At 42.8% G+C, this 20,314-nt stretch overlaps 1 protein-coding gene across 2 annotated transcripts in view; it reads right to left on the reverse strand.

Annotated features, from left to right (window-relative positions):
- The window catches only part of PRMT9 (protein arginine methyltransferase 9), a 302,633-nt gene that overhangs the window by 220,323 nt on the left and 61,996 nt on the right, over positions 1-20,314 (reverse strand). For both annotated transcript variants that reach the window (XM_078676899.1, XM_078676900.1), the window contains exon 3: positions 1,177-1,413. In XM_078676899.1, the coding sequence (XP_078533025.1) occupies positions 1,177-1,413 (237 nt within the window). The remainder of the gene's footprint in view (positions 1-1,176; positions 1,414-20,314) is intronic.

Consider the following 20,314-nt stretch of genomic DNA (forward strand, 5'->3'; position numbering starts at 1 on the left):
AGTTAAACAATAATTGGTGAAGGATTAACGAATCACCAAATGGGTTTAGGAATGTTTACAGAATAGTAATTTGGAAGGGGATTCTTTAATACATACCTTCCAAATTGAAATTCGGTATTGGATGTATCAACAGATTGCGACTGGAATCCCAGTCGCAAGCCATTGTATTGTTACAACACCTCAAAGGAAGTGGTAACTCAATCACACAAAAAAAAGACAGCAGATGTACTGTATTGCAGGGCACACAGGACATAAGCAATACTTTGAAGGCCCCGTGAGTTTTCCTTTGTGCTTTAGACTGCTTGGACCTTGCATTTGAATCTAGTAACCTACAAGTAATTACCACTGGTAAAGGGTATGCAACAAGAATATGAAAAAAATGAATGGCATAAATTCACCTTTACTTTTGACACGCAAGTAACACTCCAATGTAGATATTTTAGTTAAATGATTTACCGTTTTTATATCCCAATGAAAAGAAGCACTGGCAAAGCAAATATTTTATGCCTTGCAAATTACTGGCTTTGCCAATGCTTGTTCCCCAAGCCCCCCTTCCCATAACCCCTAAAAACAGAAGAATGACGTTTATGCATGCATCTAAGGTGGCTATAATTATGGAATTAGTGTTCTTTTGCTTTAAGAAAATCCATTCAAAGCTGATCGCCACAGATGTGCATGCATCAGAAGTGGTCTTCTTTCCATGAATTTCCAAAAGCAAGAGAAAATGAATTCAAAGATGGCCACCTCGTTTTCATTCACATGGAGGGGCAGCCATCTTGGAACTGTTAAAAACATTTAAAGATCTATACAGAGGGGGCGAGGTGGACGTTGGGGAGCAGGGAGAGACACAGAGGAAGGAAAAATAGCTACCACATGCTACTCAATTAAAACACTGAGACAGAAATGTTCCTTGGGCAAAAGGAACAAGACTAGAGAGGAAAGTCATCGAATCATCTGGAACAGGGTAGTGAAACAGAGAAGAAAGCCACCCAACTGTGAGCAAGGTGCCTTCCCAAAGTACACTCTAATTATGGTATTGTTAACAATAGGTTTTGACAATTAAACGCTAATACCATCTGTAGGCAAGACCTACAAACTAACTGTCACTTACAAATACCAATATGGGTCTAAACAATCACGGAGCTTCCAGTATTTATTTTAAAATAGGCTACAAACCTTAATATCCCTGTTCCGGTCCCAATATCTAGCACAGTGGCACACCCGGAGTGGACTGCCTTCTGGATAGCTTTCTGATAAGTCTGATTCCTTTTTGTGTCATTCAACATAATAAAATGCCAGCGTTCAACAAGCCAATTAGCAACTCGATAAAAGTTCTCTTTGGCATCCACATAGTCGGGGTTTAGTTTCACTGCTTTGTAGAAATACCCAGCAGCTTCATCACGAAAGCCCATCCTATAGAGAACAAAATACAAACATTACAAAAAATGTCATTTTAATATGCAGACGTAAAACAAAACAATGTGCTGATGGAGCAAGGACTCGTGAAAAAGGGACTTGCTTGAAAACAATCTTCTCATACAACGTCTAACCCCGTACTAAACCTGTATTGTGGAAATAATATGCACTACACAACATTTATGTGTAAAGACTAAGCATGCCTATGTGTCTTATTAACCAGTAACTGGAGTGTGATTCTAAAATGGCCGCTAACCAAAAATCTTTAGTGCGCATGCGTCTACTGCATCTACATAGTACGACGTATCTCTTTGCTTGAAGGGAACTTTCTGCCCTTGCGCAGTAGTTAACAAAATGGTCGCCTGAAACTCACATGCTTGCCACCTGTTTGCTGGAAAACGAAACCCAGCTATTTTACTAATACTAATCCGGGAAGAGTAACAATAAGTAAATGGGATTAGAGTAGAGATAGGTGTTATACATTGAAACCATTTATTTTTGATTTTAACATTTGTCTTTTTGACTTTTTCAATAGTGCTTATTATGCGCCTAGAAACGAGCACCACAGTCCATTCCCTCTCGTTCTATTGCACATGCGTAGTGCAGCCAAGCTGGAAGACGTGATGTGAACTTGAACATCGTCCATGGTTGCTAACGGATACTTTCTTGAGAACCAGAATGACAGTCCACTGAAATGGATGGGAACCTGCAGATTTTTTATAATTTGTGACAATTACATTGTGGATGCGGGTGGGAAATAAAGTTTGAATAAAGAATTAAGGGAATGGGTTTATTAACCTCTTCGATGTTCATGATGGCTCCCGGCCGTCATGAGTCACGGTGGGTGTGTGCTGATGACGGCTCCGTGCTGATGACGGCCGGGAGCCGTCATGACCACGCCCGCGATTGGAATTTCAGCACTGAGGCGGAATTCGCACCGCAGTGATGAGGTTAACAAAGGGCTAACTAAAAAGAGTAATATGTAAGCATGGTGTGATGATCACCTCCCTTTGCCTGCCCAATCAGAGTTAGAAATTTCATAAATTTGAAACATTAATGGGTGGTACCAACATACAGAAAGGTATAATTGAGGTAGTTCTTAGTTAGTTAAGTTAGTTCCATACGGAGATGCTGAAGCAGGAGACCGGGATGTTGCCGGAGTGACGAATGAAGCTGAATTGCTGAACCAATTATCTTAAGCAAATAAATTTAGACGATGATCGTGGAAGAATCTCGAGGAGGAAGTGAGTGTCAGAGAGGGGTGCTACACAAGCATCGGTGATGGAGAGGTCATCTGTCCTCACCAGATTCCTGTTCTGAAGTCTTTGTTCGCCAGATCTTTCCTTGGGGGACCCCTACCAATTCCTAGGCCTGGCAGTTGGTTTTCAAACCATTCTAGGTAACTATAATTAAATCTATGTATGCGCTTATGTGCTTTTCTCTCTATCCTCTCCCTGTCATTCCAAGTCATTGGAAAGTATAAATGAATGCATTTTTGGTTGATTGTTTGAATCTTCCTTCCTGTAAGAAACGGAGCCTGTTCTGTACTGTGTAATGGTTCACATGAATTAATCGGAGATAAAATTTAAAATACATCCCGACTCTGTGATCATTTCCAATGTGAAAGAATATTGAAATCTTATGTAATTTCACCATCAACTAGTTCAAATAATGGTCCATTGACCAGAGGAAAGAACTCTTTGATCAGTGAAAGTTTAGTTAGGGACTAAAGATAGCTAATCTAGAGAATTATAAAAACATGACCCCAGCGGTTATTGCCAGTGTGTTGTGAATGAATTTGTGGGCCCAGGTGAGTATGTGGTGTTAGATTACCTGTTGCTGGTAACCCACTGTACCAGTTTTTGGTAGCAGGGCTATGGTTCTTATTGACTAGATTGGCGATAAGTATTTATTATTGATTATTTCTTTGTGTTACGTTTGTTTTATATTGTCCAGAATTTCCCGGGTAAAAGTGAATAGCGGGTGGCGACAGAAACCACACTGCAGTGAGGTTACTCGTCTGTTGGAATAACACTGAGAAGCTAGGTAGGGCTGGCAGTGTTGAACTAGGGACTATTTCCTATGAAAGTGAGAGTGATTGATAGTAAAGACGTTTGCGGATAAAACCTTGGTCTTATATCACCTAGTAAGGGTATCACCGAAGGAGTAGCAGGTTCTTCCGAGCTTGATTGAAGGGTAAACAGAAGGTTTTAGTCACAGTGTATGAAAAGTAAACAGAAGGTCTTACTCAAAGAAGAGTGAGCGGAAGGTTTTACTTGCAGTGAAAAGAAATAAACTATCCTTTGATTTAGTGGAACAGACAGAGTAGTGAATGTTTATATGTCATTGTTAATGGATTTTATTTGAAAGAAAAGTAAGGAAAAGAAGTTTACGCATTACCTTGTAAAGGGAGGATCAGTTGCCGGAGTTACACTGACGTCACAGTGAGCCGCGATGGGATTGGTGGAAACAACAGGTGTGTGTGACAAACGCAGATTGTAAAGGAGGGGTCAGAACTGATGTCATTTGAAAGGTCACGCTAGCATTGGTCAGATTACAAGTGTGTCCAGAAGCTTAATTGGAAGCCGGAAAAAGAACTAAAATTTGATCGGTTAGTGAAAATTTGTATGCTCGATTCTCGTTTGCCTTTTTGTGCAAGTCGCCCTGACAGGAAAGCTTGAGGTTTTGCAGATAATTGTTTTATTCATCGAGTGACTAAATGTATGGAGAAAGGAGAAAAGTGTCATTTATAAAGAAAATTAAGAATTTCTTCCAGAAAGATAACCCCGTTTTAACTACAGAGGGTATTCCTATTCCGCCACCTGAAACGCCTGCTTCATTTATGATGATGGAGAGTGGTTATAATACATATGTATGGTTGGCGAATTGAATGGAGTACACAAAGGATGATGGTGTTTTGGCTTTTCCAGAGCATGGTACCTTTAATGGAAGAATTTTACAAAATTTGAGGATGCGGATGTAGGAGTTAAAACCAAGACCTAGATTAACTCCGTATGAGGCATTAGAGGAATGGGAGACAGTCATTTGAAAGAGAAAAGGGTCGAAGGGGAAAATGTACAGGATTTTATACAAGACATATGTATGGGTCATGTGAAGAACAAATGAAACAGTGGAGAGGAGCAATGGTATCAGAGGGCTTATATCCAGTATTAATGGCTGACGAACAGACAGGGAGTAAGTGTAAAGAAAAATTTAAACATTTGAATACGACAGGATAAGGTGAATCTGAAGATGAGTTATTAAAGGACATTTTAGATAAAAATCCTCCACCGTATCAAGAAGGACCAAGTAGAATGACCCCGAGTGCACCAGTCTTAGGACCACCTTTGATTCCACAGGTTACGCATGCAGACAGTTAAAAGAGTACTTTATGATCAAGAAAAAGATGCAATAAAAGAGGAATTAATACAGAAAATAAGCCAACTAAATGTAAATCCTGAAGCGTTGACAATACCTGTAACTATAGGTCCTGTTGTTCCATTTTATGGAGATAAAGTAAATTGTCCAAAGCCACCAGCTACAGTAATGCCTTTAAATAATCCCAGAAAAGAAATCATCATAATAACTGATTACCAAGCCAGTGAATGTGATTCAGTAATTTCATGAATGGATCTACCAATAAGAGACAATGTGAATGAAACCCGAAAGAGAGCTGTACCTAGCAGTTCAAAGGAAGGGAGGACAGTAACATCCTCAGGGGTCAGGAGTGCCACATCAATAACACCACAAGATTTAGAAAGATGGGCACAAGGGATTGAAAAACAGAGTTCACCTCCTAAAATATTAGACATTTACAAATTAAAGCTAGAATTGGAAGAATTGATTGCTGGAAATGTGGGAATAGATAGATTGAACACTTATGATGAAGAAGACTTGTTGTTTGTGTGCAGAAGTATAACTAGAAATGCAAGACTGTTTCATGAGAAATTGATAGAACTATCCTCTGAGATAGGAATAGATATAGGGAAGTCAAAGGTATTACAGAAGCCTTATCGAGTGGATTTTACTGACAAGGATTTGGAAAATATAAATGTGTCCGGAAGAAAGTTGCAAGTGAAAGAGTTACTGAGTATCTTGCAGAAATGGGGAGACCTTGATAAGTGGAGAGTAAGGTGGCTTGTGTGCCATGAGAGTGGTACCATGTGGTCGATATGTGCATGTTCCATGGAGTCGACAAGATATTTTGTCATTTACAAATAACTTTCCAAAGCGGAGAGAAAAGCCAGTTGAATGGTACAAACAAGTTGAAAGGTTTGTGAAAGTTTTGAAGGTTCTGTTGAAAGATTTAGTTGGTTTGTTTGACATAGTAGTGCCTGTAGGTTTGTGGGTAGAATGTAAAATCACAGTTGATTGGCCTAGCGATGAATATCCAAGAGATTCAAAAACAGTAGCACCATCAGAGGAAGTAAAGAAGAAATATCACCAAGTAATTACATTTTTAAAAGAGAAAATACCTCCAGAAGAGACAGACTGGGTAAAAACAGACTAACTACACAAGAACCAAATGAATCCACTCATGCCTATTATGAACGATTATTGCAGGTATTCAAGCAGTATAGTGGTTTTGAAAACATTGGAGATAAGGATAGGGGACATTGTGTATATCAATTTGTTTATGGATTAAAACCTGAGATTAGTCAAATGATCCAACAACATAAAATTTGTTGGCAAAGTAAGACCATAGCTGAGATATTAAAGTATGCTAAATATTATGGAGACAATATTGCGGATAGACATAAGAATCTAAAGGAAAAGATGATGTGGGCACAAGTGAAGTTGGCAGAACAACAGGGAATAAAATTAGATAGTCAAACCGATGGACAGACAAAAGAACAGAATCAGAGTGATAATGAGGCAAGTGGTGGTAAACAGAAGAGGTGAATGAACAGAGAGGATGCGAAGAAAAGGTTTCCTTGTCATGGATGCAGAAAGCTTGGACATTGGAAAAACAAGTGTAAAAATATTCAGAATAATGGCCCAAATCAAAATTTAAATCCACAGACGCAGAATGAGGGAGTTGTGAATCAACCGCAGCAGGTAGTTAAACAGAAGTGTCAGTTGCCACCTGCCCCTATGCCAAATTTTGTGAATCAGGCACAGTACAGTGCGGACGCCCGATTTCCAGGAATTGGTAAGACAAATTATGTGGTTTTCACAATATTTTTTGCAGAATAATAGTGAAGAGAATATTTTGATGCAATGACTGTGCCTGAGGGGTGAGGAAGAGGAATGTGAACTTTGTGCATCCTTACCGGTAGATCAGTTAGGTCCATTTGTTGACAGGAAAGTGGAAGGTAATGACATCACTTTTTTGATGGATACAGGTGCTACCCGTTCTACTGTGAGAACAGCAGACATCCCAAACCTACCCCTCTCGGGAGACTCTATCCAAGTGGTTGGAGTTACCAGCAGATCAGAACCCCAAATACAAAGTCTATGGAGGTACAAATCGGAACCTTCAAAGACATGCATAAATTTGTAGTATGTGATTCAAGTCCAGTGAATTTATTAGGCAGAGATATTTTGTGTATAATGAATTGCACGATTTATTGCACACCGGATGGTGTTGCTTTTCGAACTCCTGACGAAGATATGGTTTATAAAATAATGTCAGCTAAGCAAGGTACTGAAATAGACTAAATGTATTCATTAATGACAGAGAATGACTTACCAGAAGAGCTCAAAATTACTGTAAATCCAGAAGTATGATATTTTATTGGAAAATAAATAGGTTGAATGGCAAATGTAGACCCAGTAAAAGTGACGGTGAAAGAAGGTGCAGTTTAACCGAACACCCGACAATACAAAAGGAGTCCAGAAGTTAAAGCAGGAGTAGCTTCTGAAATTGATCGAATGATTAAACAAGGCATTTTAAAGTACATAATAAGCAGTCCTTGTAACTCACCTATAATAGGTCTCAAAAAGCCTAGTGGGAAGTACAGGATAGTGTAAGATTTAAAGAAAATCAATAAAATTGTAGTACTATGTTGTCCTGTAGTACCAAATCCAGCAGTGATATTGTATCAGATACCCTGGAATGCTGAATGGTTTATTGTAATTTATTTGTGCCAAGCCTTTTTCTCGATTCCTTTACACCCTGACAGACAGTATCTTTTTTCTTTTAAATTTGAGGATCGTATTTTGGCATGGAATCGAGTTCCTCAAGGGTATACGGAGAGTCCATCTATTTTTAATCAGATTTTGAAAAAGTGCTTAGAAAAGTTAGTTATGCCCCGAAAATCAGTCCTAGTGCAATATATTGATGACCTACTCGTGGCATCAAAATGCAGAGATGATTGCGTCACTGATTCAATTGCACTATTAAATCATTTGGCTGGAGGAGGACACAATGTTTCTCCAGAAAAATAAACATTTTGCAACAGAGGAGTGAACTATTTGGGTAACCAAATAGAAAGAAGAGTGAGGAAAGTGACCACAGAAAGAATCAGAATAATAAGACAAACGCAATTACCCCAATCTTAGAGAGAGATCAGAATGTTTCTTGGGGTGGTAGAATCCTGCAGACAGTGGATTGTAGGATTTTCCCTTTTAGCAAAGCCCCTAATTCGAATGACACGGTAAAGAGTAAAAGACAAAATAGTTTGGGATGAGGAAAGTGTAGAAGCCTTTGTGAAATTACGAAGCTGTTTATGTAGGGCCCCATCCCTAGGAATGCCTGACTATACAAAATAATTTGCACTGTTCTGTAGCGAGAGAGACAGTTGTGCACTCTTAGTCTTAACCCACAGACATGGATTAAGCTGACTACCATTAGCCTATTTTGCCGCTACTTTGGATCCTGTGGCTTCAGCATTACCTGGCTGCTTAAAAGCAGTTGCTGCTACCTGTATGAGCATAAAACAAAGTGAGTCAATTGTGATAAAACATCCAGTGAATGTACATGTGCCACATTCAGTCAAGATCCTATTAACAAGAAATCGAACTCAACATCTTACCCCTTGTTGGATGAAGAAGTACGAAAGAATAATTTTGGGAGCAGAAAATGTGACTGTAATCAGGTGTACTATGGTGAACCCAGCTACATTATTACCAGACCCGAAATGTGAAGAAGTGAAAGATGAGGCAGAAGATGATTGTTTAGATGTTACCGAAATGTGCACCAAGCCATGTCCTGATATACAAGAAGAACCTTTGAAAGAGCCAGAACATGAGTTGTTCGTTGATGGCTCTTGTTTAAGACTTGAGGAAGGGGGACTGAGTGCAGCCTATGCTGTATGCAAATTGACTAGGGTTGTTGAAGCTTCCCATTTACCTGGAGTAAAATCTGCACAAGTAGCGGAATTGATAGCTTTAATTCAAGCATGCAAAATTGGGAAAAATTGGAGAGTGACCACATTTACTGATAGCCAATATGGTTATGGGGTTGTGCATGATTTTGGCTAATTGTGGTCACAAAGGGAAAACATGACTTTTTCAGGATCCCAGATTAGAAACTGAAAATTTGTGAAAGAACTATTGGAAGCAATACAATTGTTGACAGAACTAGCAGTGGTCAAGTGTGCTGCTCACCAGTCAGGAAATGACAAAGTGACAGCTGGTAACTGTTACGCTGACCACGTTGCTCAGTATTAAGCTAGAAACAATATGTCAATAAACAGAAAAATGGAAACATGTGGAATCAACTGCCAACTTATGTCATTTTCAGTTTTTGGAACATGGGAAGAGGTGAGACAGTTGCAGGAGGAAGTGGAAGAACGTGAAAAGGAAAATTGGATAAAGCAGGGTTGTAGACAAAGGGAAGCAGATGGTGGGTGGGTGTACCATGATGGCAGACCAGTTATGCCAGATTGTTTGCTCCCATAAATGGCAAGAATGTACCATGGAGACACACATATAGGCAGGGATGCTATGATACAACCATTCAGACAGTATTGGAACAATCTAAGATTTAGGGCAGTCGCAGACAGTCTTTGCCAGAGACATTTAACTTGTCAACAAATAAACCCAAGAAGAAAGACAGTAGTAATTTGCGAAAGAATTGGGAAAGCAGAGGGACCATTTGTGAGGCTACAGCTAGATTTCAAAGCACTACCACCATGCAAGGGATTGAGGTGCGTTCTTGTGATTGTTTGTTTGTTTTCACGGTGGTTGGAAGCACAACCCACAAGAAGAAATGACAGTATCACAGTTGCCAGATTATTGTTAAGGGAACTTATTCCACGATTTAGTTTTCCAGTAACTTTGGAATCAGACAGAGGAACTCACTTTAACAATGAAATAATTAGAATAATCTGTGAAGCATTCAAGACTGAACAGAAACTGCACTGTGCATACCGCCCAGAGGCTTCTGTAGTGGTAGAACAATTGAATGGCACAATAAATTCAAGATTGACAAAGGTGTGTACTTAACTTCAATGAGTTGGCCAGATGCGCTGCCTCTTGTGCTGGTGGGACTCAGAAGTATTCCTGACAGAAACGCAGGACTGAGTCCCTATAAGATTATCATGGGAATAGCAATGAGACAAGCATTTATACTAGGACATAAATTGCTGAATATAACTGATGATCTGGTATTGGATTATTGCAAAGGATTTGCTGACCTAGTGCGTTCTATCTCTCATCAGGTTGGAGAAGAGGCAGTGGCCAGGCAGCCGGATCAAGCACATGATTTGAGTCTTGGAGATTGGGTGGTAGTAAAGAGCCACACCAGAGAGTCGTGCCTAGCACCAAGGTGGGATGAGCCACGGCAAGTCATACTGGTTACTACCACAGCAGTGAAGTGTGCAAGCCTTTCAAAATGAGTACATGCCAGTAATACTAAAAACGTACCAGACCCTGATGAGGAAAGAGCACAACTGACACAAACAGTTGGAGATTCTGAAGGTTGTACAGTCGAGGATTCTGGAGCAAGGGACTCTAGGGAGTTTGACGACAAACAACTGAGCACAAGTCAGGAGGACTGGATACCAATAGTTGACATACCTGAAGTCTTCATCAAAACACGGAGTAGAGCAAAATTAGAAGAACAGAAGAGTAGTGAGGATCAGACAGTAATAGAAGAACATGCTCAGGAGGAATTGAACAAAGAAACTGAAGATTCTGAGCAGGACCAGATAGGGACAGAAGAACATACTCAGGCAAACAGACCAATCGGAAGACCTGAGCAGGGACAGATAGATTATAGAAGAACACGTTCAGGCGGCAGAAGACAAAATTGTAGTAAGACCTGAACAGGACCAGTTAGGAAAAGAAGAACAAGTTCGGGAAGAAGAAAGAAAAGAGCTATCTGACATAGTACCCAAACAGGAACAGGCAGAAACGGAAGAATGAGTTCAGGCAGAAAAAGCCACACAGACAAGTCCTGAACAAGGAAAAGTAGGGAGGAACTCAGAAAGCTAAGAAAATCAAGTTGTGCCACAACGTAACGAAAATAAAAGGGCTCTTGAAAAAGACCAAGAAGGTGCAGTGCAAGTTAAAAGGGTCAGAAAAAGTGACAATTGGCCAGGTGGGGTCAAAAGGTTAAAACATTGTTTGAAAAAATAAATGAAGATCCAGAACAAGTAAATGAAGTTACAAGTCAAACTCAGGCTGAACAGTCAATTACTAAAATCATCAGTAGAAGTTCAATATTAAAAGTATTAAACAATAAGTTCAAAGGACCTGAATGGACCTATGTGATCCTTAAAGAATTTGAGAATCTAGATATAAATGAAGAATCTGATGAAGAAGTAAATGTAGAACAGATTGACGAAGGGGAAGTGAGGCCTCCTTGAAGTACTCAAAAGAATCTGATTCCAAACTAAAAGGAAGAAGAGAAATCTTCTTGAATTAAAATTGCTGAGACCAGAGTTACAGAAAGACCAAAACAAAATTGTATAAAAAGATATTGCAGGGTGTGTGTATATGTAGTTTGTTATTAGTGATACTAGTTAGGCTATTTTTAACGATGGCAGTTCCTTATCTTATGATAACAGATAAAAAGAATGACACTAACATTAATGAAAAGACAGCTAACATTAAAGGAGATAGAGTAGAATTAAAAGCATCAGATGAGATAGATTTACATCACACAGTAACTGACGATACCTCTTTAAATGTTTTTACAAAATTGTTGTTTCAGTATGTAGACACAATGGAGATTGGTGACCCAGCCTGACCTCGTCAGTGCCGGTCGCTCTACCCGCCGCGTGGCCCCCTCCAGGAAGTCACCCGGTCCCCTGCTGCCACCGCCGCTCGAACCGCTGCCCTGATTGTGACCCCTCTGTGGACGGTAGTATCGCCATTCTACTGCCCCACCTGTATTGTTTGTTCTGCTGCCATTTTATGCTCAGTCCCCTGTTGCCGTTTGCCCCATCTGTATTGTTTTGTTGTGCTGCCATTGTTTTGCCCCATTTGTATTGTTTTGCTCTGCCCCCTGTTGCTCTGCCCCCTGTTGCCGTTTTGCCCCAATTGTAGTGTGTTGTTCTGCTGCCATTTTGTGCTCTGCCCCCTGTTGCCGCCGTCTGCCCTAGCGCTTCTGGCCCCGCTGCCCACCCCGCTCCCTGCCGCTGCTCCCCCGCGGCCCCGCACCCACTCCTGCTGGTTTCCCCGACCCTCTCCCATTCGCCACCCCGCTCCCACCTCCCAGCTGCTCCTCCCTCGCTCCGCCCCCTCCACTCTCCAATTATGGCAGAGCCCGCGCGTACGCGCAGCGTTCACGCGCAGCGGGTGCGCCAATGGCACGCCAAAGGCAAGCCCGTCCACGCCTGGACCGCGCCCAGCACCAGACCCCCTGGCCCTCGCAGGTGCCACCCCACCCGCCGGACGTACGACTCCGCCACCCTCAGCGCACTCAACACCGGCCGCTTCCCCGGCTGCTACCGAGCCACCCCAGGACGCACCCACGGACCGTTCACCTGCCAATCCTGCAAGTTCTCCTACATCCGGACCTGCAACTCACCCGCACCCGCCAAGCTGAGCACCAACAGCAACCACCTGAAGTGCATCCTGCTCAACACCCGCTCCGTCCACAGACACGCCGTGGAACTATGGAACCTGCTCGACACCACTTCTCCGGATGTCGCCTTCCTCACGAAGACCTGGATGAACGCCTCCTCAGCACCCGACATCGCCATAGCCATCCCGGACGGTTACAAGATCATCCGGAGGGACCGCGCCAACCAGACCGGAGGAGGCATCGCCATCGTCCACAAGAACACCATCCGCATCACGACCAACTCCGACGACACCCTCACCGCCGAACATCTCCACTTCCAGATACACACCGACCCCAAGACCACACTCAGAGGCATCCTCATCTACAGACCCCCAGGACCACGCACACAATTCAGCGAAGACATCGCAGACTTCATCAGCCCACACGGCTCCCCCTCCGCTGACTACATCCTCCTAGGGGACCTCAACTTCCACATGGAGAACAACAACGACAACAACACCACCACCCTGCTGGACAACCTCGCCAACCTCGGACTCAAGCAACTGGTGAACACCCCCACCCACTACGCCGGACACACGCTTGACCCAATCTTCTCCTCCAGCAAACACATCTCCTTCAGCCACTCCACCGGACTCCACTGGACAGACCACAGCTGCGTCCACTTCAGCTTCAGAAGGACCACGACTCACCACCTCCCGCAAAAGGTTCCCCGAGGGAACTGGAACAAGATCACCACCGACCAGCTCACCACATCACTGAACCAGAACCCTCCCGCCAGATCAACGGACCCAAACCAAGCAGCCCCAAACCTCGCACAGTGGATCACCAACTGCGCCGATGACTTCGCACCCCTGAAAACCCATCCCAACAGGCCCGGAAGCAAGAAAGCCCTGTGGTTCAACGATGACCTCAAGAACTCCAAGAACCACTGCCGCACCCTCGAGAAAGCCTGGCGAAAGAACCCAACCACAGACAACATGATCGCCCTCAAGCACGCCACCCACAAACACCACCAGCTGATCCACACCACCAAGAAGTCAGCATTCAAGGAACGACTCGACAACAACGTACACAACAGCAAGGAGCTCTTCAGCATCGTCAAAGAGCTCTCCAACCCTAGCGCCGGAAACAACGACATCACTCCCTCACAAGACCTCTGCGACTCACTCGCCACGTTCTTCCACAACAAGATCGCAGACATACACAACAGCTTCGGCGATCAGTCCACGCACCCAACCACAGAACCAACGCCCCCCACCTCCGCGCCTGGACCCCAGTCAACACCGAAGACACCATCCACACGATGAACTTCATCCACTCCGGTTCGCCGACCGACCCATGCCCCCACCACGTCTTCAACAAGGCCGACACCGTCATCGCACCCCAACTCCGGGATATCATCAACTGCTCCTTCAACACCGCCACCTTCCCTGAGAGCTGGAAGCATGCCGAACTCAGCGCCCTCCTGAAAAAACCATCTGCAGACCCCACCGACCTCTAGAACTACCGCCCCATCTTGCTCCTCCCGTTTCCTGCCAAAGTCATAGAGAAGACCGTCAACAGACAGCTTGCCGCCTTCCTTGAGACGAATGGATCCCTCGACCACTCACAGTCCGGATTTCGAGCCAACCACAGCACTGAAACCGCCCTCATCGCAGCCACTGACGACATCCGAACCCTGCTCGACAACGGGGAAACAGCGGCCCTCATCCTCCTGGACCTCTCCACAGCGTTCGATACTGTCTGCCACCGCACCCTAGTACAACGCCTCAGCAACGTCGGAATCCAAGAGAAGGCGCTGGAGTGGATCATCTCGTTCCTCGCCGGAAGAACACAGGGAGTCCGCCTCCACCCGTTCAGATCAGAGGCCACCGAAGTCATCTGCGGCGTACCACAAGGATCTTCACTCAGCCCCACCCTCTTCAACGTCTACATGAGCCCCCTCGCAGCCATCGCACGCCAACACAACCTCAACATCATCTCCTACGCCGACGACACCCAGCTGATCCTCTCCCTCACCAACGACCCCGCCACCGCCAGAACCAACCTACACGAAGGGATGAAAGAAGTAGCCGAGTGGATGAAGAACAGCCGCTTGAAACTGAACTCAGACAAGACGGAAGTCCTCTTCCTTGGATCATCACCATCTGCCTGGGACGACTCCTGGCAGCGCACCCAAACCAACGGACCACGCTCGCAACCTGGGCTTCATCCTGGACTCCTCCCTATCGATGACCAGACAAGTCAACGCCGTCTCGTCATCGTGTTTCAACATCCTACGCATGCTCCGAAAGATCTTCCGATGGATCCCCACCGAGACCAGGAAGACGGTCACCCAGGCACTTGTCACCAGCCGACTGGATTACGGAAACACCCTCTACACCGGAACCACAGCCAAACTGCAGAAAAGACTCCAACGCATCCAGAACGCCTCCGCACGACTCATCCTGGACATCCCCCGTCACAGCCATATCTCCGGACACCTGATAGACCTGCACTGGCTCCCCGTCAACAAAAGAATCACGTTCCGCCTCCTCACCCACGCACACAAAGCCCTCCACGACCTAGGCCCCAGGTACCTCAACAACCGCCTGACCTTCTACACTCCCACCCTCAACTAAGATCGACCAGGCACGCCCTCGCCGCCGTTCCACGCATTCGAAGAGCCAACATGGGAGGAAGATCCTTCTCCTACCTGGCAGCCAAGACCTGGAATTCCCTCCCCATCCACCTCCGTCTCACCCAAGACCACCTCTCCTTCAGGAAGCAACTCAAGACCTGGCTGTTCGAGCAGTAGCGGACCCCCCCTTCCCAAGCGCCTTGAGACCCTCCGGGTGAGTAGTGCGCTATATAAATTTCAATGATTGATTGATTGATTGATTGTTATGTTTGTATGAAATTACCTACTTCAGTAGCTGAAGGAGTGACGTATCGCCATTTACCTTTAACATATGGTATTTCATGTAGCATACTGTCAAGTTTATTTTATAGAACTGGAAAGTTACAATATTATTATTCTAATATAGATGTAGTGTTCACAGATATTCCTATTCGAAAGAATATGAATCCAGTACGTAGTAGTTTAGATGCACAATTTATGGGTGAATTTTTCTTAACAATGAAATCATTAGATATAGAAAAGGCACATATAGACTATCTAACATGTTCATTACATGAAAAAGAGAAAGTATTTTTGAATTTAGTTGAAGAAAGGAGGCAAGATTTCCAAAGACAAGCTGCTGAACAGAAACATCATATTCCATCATGGGCAGAGAAAGAAGGAATGTATACAGCTGGCAAAGAACATTCTGCGATGGCCCTAGATTTTGCAAAAACAGGGAAAATATGCCTCCATAGATTAACCACTTGGATGCTAAGGGGTGTGCGAGTAGGTCCATGTAATTTCCATTGAAATCAATGGAAACTCCATGACGAGTTACCCTTGTCATTAGCACTGAAGGGGTTAAAGACAGATTATAATAACAAATGTATTGGTTCCAGTGAATGTGAACATAACTTCCCAATTTTGGGAGGCTGGGGACTAAAAGGGGGAAATGATCCTGTATTTCCTGGAGTTTACTACATGTGTGGGAATAAAGCTTATTATAAGCTACCTGGCAGGTGGCATGGGAGTTCCTATTTCAGAATAGATTTTCAGGAAATTTACCATGTCAAAAGAATCACTGGAAACAATGAAAATGCTAATGAACTAACATGTAGAAAGAGAGCTAGTTTTTCAGAAATTATAGGTGATATATTCAGTGCATGGATACCTTCAGTGGGAATCGTACTAAATTCACATAGAATCTGTCATTTGTCAACAGTAGTTGATCGTCTTTCGACTGATACTGCTGGAGGCTTCTTGATGATTAATACAGAAATGGTTGCAATTAGGTCTATGGTGTTGAAAAATCGACTTGCGCTTGATATACTCTTAGCTAAAGAGGGTGGAGTCTGTAAAATGTTGAAGGCGCAACATTGTTGCACCTATATTCCAGACAAAAGTACAGAAATTAAAGGACATATAAAGAATATTACAATAATGGAAGAATTGAAACCACTGGAAGTGGATAATGTATGGGAAAGACCAACAAAAAGTATTTCTTCAGTAGGGGATTGGTTTTCTAATACAGGGAAAAGTTTCCTAGGACAAAGAGTTTTACCTATAGTAGGTATAGCAATAATAGTGTTATCAATAGTAATATGGTGTGTTTTACTAATAAACTGAGAAGAAGGAGATATAAGATAAATGGAAAAGGAAATAAAAGAAATAATGACGAGATTCAGTTGGAAGAAATGAAAGGCAAGTTATATGAGCAAATGAAAGGATTAAAGAACAAAGGAAAACAAGAATAGAAAAGGGAAAGAAAGTGAAAAATGCTAAAGTTGACATCTGATGAGGGATGGGTAATTTGTGATGGCTTTAAAATGCCATCAGAGAGGGGATTGATAGAGCAAGGACTCGTGAAAAAAAAGACTTGCTTGAAAATAAATCTTCTCGTACAACCTCTAACACAGTACTAAACCTGTATTGTGGAAATAATATGCACTACACAACAGTTATGAGTAAAGACGAAGCTTGCCTATGTGTCTTCTTAACCAGTAACTGGAGTGTGATTCTAAAATGGCCACAAACCGAAATTCTTTAGTGTGCATCAGTCTACTGCATCTACGTAGTATGACGTATCTTTTTGCTTGGAGGGAACTTTCCGCACTTGTGCAGTAGTTAACAAAATGGCCGCTTGAAACTCACATGCTTGCCACCTGCTTTCTGGAAAACTAAACCCCGTTATTTTACTAATGCTAATGCGAGAAGAGTAATGATAAGTAAATGGGATTAGAGTCAAGATACGTGGTATACAGTGAACCCATTTATTTTTTAATTTTAACATTTGTTTTTTTGGTTCTTTCAATAGTGCTTATTATGGGCCTAGAAACGTGAACCACAGTCCTTTCCCTCTCGTTCTATCGCACATGCGTAGTGCAACCAAGCTGTAAGACGCGATGTCAACTTGAACATCATCCAAGGTTGCGAACGGATACTTTCCTAAAAACCGGAACGATAGTCCACTGAAATGGATGGGAACATGCAGCCTTTTTATAATTTGTGACAATCACATTGTGAATGCGGGTGGGAAATAAAGATTGAATAAAGAATTAAGGGGATGTGTATATTAACAAAGGGCTAACTGAAAAGAGTAATATGCAAGCATGGTGTGATGATCACAGTCCTTTGCCTGCCCAATCAGAGTAAGAAATTTCATAAATTTGAAATATTTTATGGGTGGTACCAACATACAGAAAGGTATAATTGAGGTAGTTCTTAGTAAGTTAATTTAGTTTCAGACGGAGATGCTTAAGCATGAGACCGGGATGCTGCCGGAGTGACGAATGATGCTGAATTGCTAAACCAATTATCTTAAGCAAATACATTTATAAGAAGATCGCGGAAGAATCTCGAGAAGGAAGAGAGTGTCAGAGAGGGGTGCTCCGCAAGCGTCAGTGATAGTGAGGTCATCTGTCCTGAAGTCTTTGTTCGCCAGATATTTCCTGGGGGACCTCTACCAATTCCTAGGCCTGGGAGTTGGTTTTCACAGCATTCTAGGTAACTTTCATTAAATCTATGTATGCGCGTATGTGTTTTTCTCTCTATCCTCTCCCTGTCATGCGGAGTCATTGCAGAGTATTAATGAATGCATTTTTGATTGACTGTTTGAATCTTACTTCTTGTGAGAAACGGAGCCTGTTCTGTAATGTGTAAGTGGTTCTCATGAATTAATCTGAGATAAAATTTAAAATACATCCTTACTCTGTGATCATTTCCAATGTGAAGGTATATTGAAATCTTATGTCATTTCACCATCAACTAGTTCAACTAATGGTCCATTGACCAGAGGAAAGAACTCTTTGATCAGTGAAAGATTAGTTAGGAACTAGAGAGAACTAATCTAGAGAATTATAAAACATGAACCCAGCGGTATTTCCAGTGTCTTGTGAATTAATTTATGGGCCCAGATGAGTATGTGCTGTTAGATTACCAGTTGCTGGTAACCTGCTGGATCAGTGCCAATAATTGTTTCAATTCACTACTGAATCTCCTTTACATAACATGTTCCACACATCTTCACAAATCAATAAATTGGTGTTAAATGAGCTTTTCAAAGAGGGAACTATTAGTTAACATTGTTGAAGATTTAAAGTGACACAACTTTGTTAGTCAAGCCCACATATTCCCAAATAACACTACAATGAACCTGTATTATGCATACGCCTCCCAGTATATCCTTGCTGAAGGATTCCAAGTTTCTTCTTGTTCTCCTAGGACGTGCAACAATTAAATCATTCAACTTTTGAGTATGTTAAAGAATGATGGATGGCATAGCACAACAGCTCGGAGAGCACGCGTTAAGTTCTGGCACTCTGAGGAAATACTTCTTTGATTAGCCATCAACCTTCAAGACACACAAGTTTTCCACCGGAAAGCAATTTATTAGACGTTGAGCATCCTGTACAACAATGTTGCAGCCATGAAACCCAGTGTTTAAAATCTGACTTCAGTCTGCAAATGGTCAAAGCTAAAGAAACTGAGTTGAAGAAGGGATTCAGTCAATTAAACAAAGTAAAGGTAGAGTCACCGTCCACGTAGAAAAAAAGGAAGGAGTTATATGACGATTTAACCCCTAGGTTGTCCTCCTGAGGGTCCAGTCATCAGCCCAGGTTACTAAAGAATACTCACTGATTCGCTGCAATCCTTGTCCAACTAGTCAAACCAGTGCACGACAACTCTGCACATCTCCATATCCTTTGAGTAGCCACCATACAAATCAATTGCGGGGCCACACGCTTACACACAAACATGCACTGTTAAATCCTGTGGTACATGACCACCTGTCTCCACTCTCAATTTAGCAAAGTAACAAGGAAACTGGACACTTTTCAAGCCCCAGTTTATTGATCACACAGTACCTGTGAAAACTGGGCCTGAAAAGAAGTGACAAAAATACGCAAAGAGAATTCTCTAGAGTGTGGGACTGTCGGAGACAGAGCGGAAGTATATATTAACCGTGCATTAGCAGGTCTGTAACCAAGGACAGTGGAGGTTGGATTGAGATAGAGATATGCAGTGGCCTGGTTTGTTTAATATGGTACGAGTGGTGTGCACATAAATCAATGCATATTTGTTTGAATGTTTCTCTGTGCATATGTACACATATGTGCTCTCTTATGGATGTGCTGCGTATGGCATTGGTGATGAATTCCTCATTAAAGATACTGTCTCGCCATGGAAGCCATTCCTGGTGTCAGGGAGCACCAAATGCATAGGGAGGCCATGGTATAGAGGGTTAATCTCTGTCACAACTATGACTATTTCCGACATAATTATATCACAGGCAAAATAATGGTAAATACTAGCCTGTGATGGACATCCTTGGACAAATCATGGCATAGTACCAGTTATTCTGGCCATAGTGTGGGTAGGCCATCTATCACATTATCAAGGCCATTCCTTGGAATAATAAAGCCCATGAATGACATTATGTGGTAGTTCTGAGCATGGAGGGCAGCATTGGCACAAGTGTAGCCCTCAAACACAAAAAACGTGATGGGGCAGAATGCTTGCAAATACTCTACGTCTGGCATTCGCTCAGGGTAGCATTTCAACCCATTGTTATGTTCCCCACGATGACACCTCAGATTAGACAAAGCCATATGCAAATCAGCACTGTTCCTGCTCCAATGGAAACAGTTCAACCTGAAATGCCAATCCAGGCCCCTCAGGTGTGGTTCCGACATAATGGTGGGCATCCTTGGAACAATGTAGGCCTCTTTGGCATTATGGTGAGTATCCCTGGCATGTGATGGTAATGCGTCTGCAGGTTGTGCAGACTTTGTCAATAAGATGCAAGTAGTAGAAAAATCAGAAGTGAACAATTGGAGACCATGGATACAGATTTTTTAGATTTTTATCCAGAAAAAGAC

Source organism: Lissotriton helveticus, chromosome 2_1, assembly GCF_964261635.1.
Source record: "Lissotriton helveticus chromosome 2_1, aLisHel1.1, whole genome shotgun sequence".
Classification (NCBI taxonomy): Eukaryota; Metazoa; Chordata; class Amphibia; order Caudata; family Salamandridae; genus Lissotriton; species Lissotriton helveticus.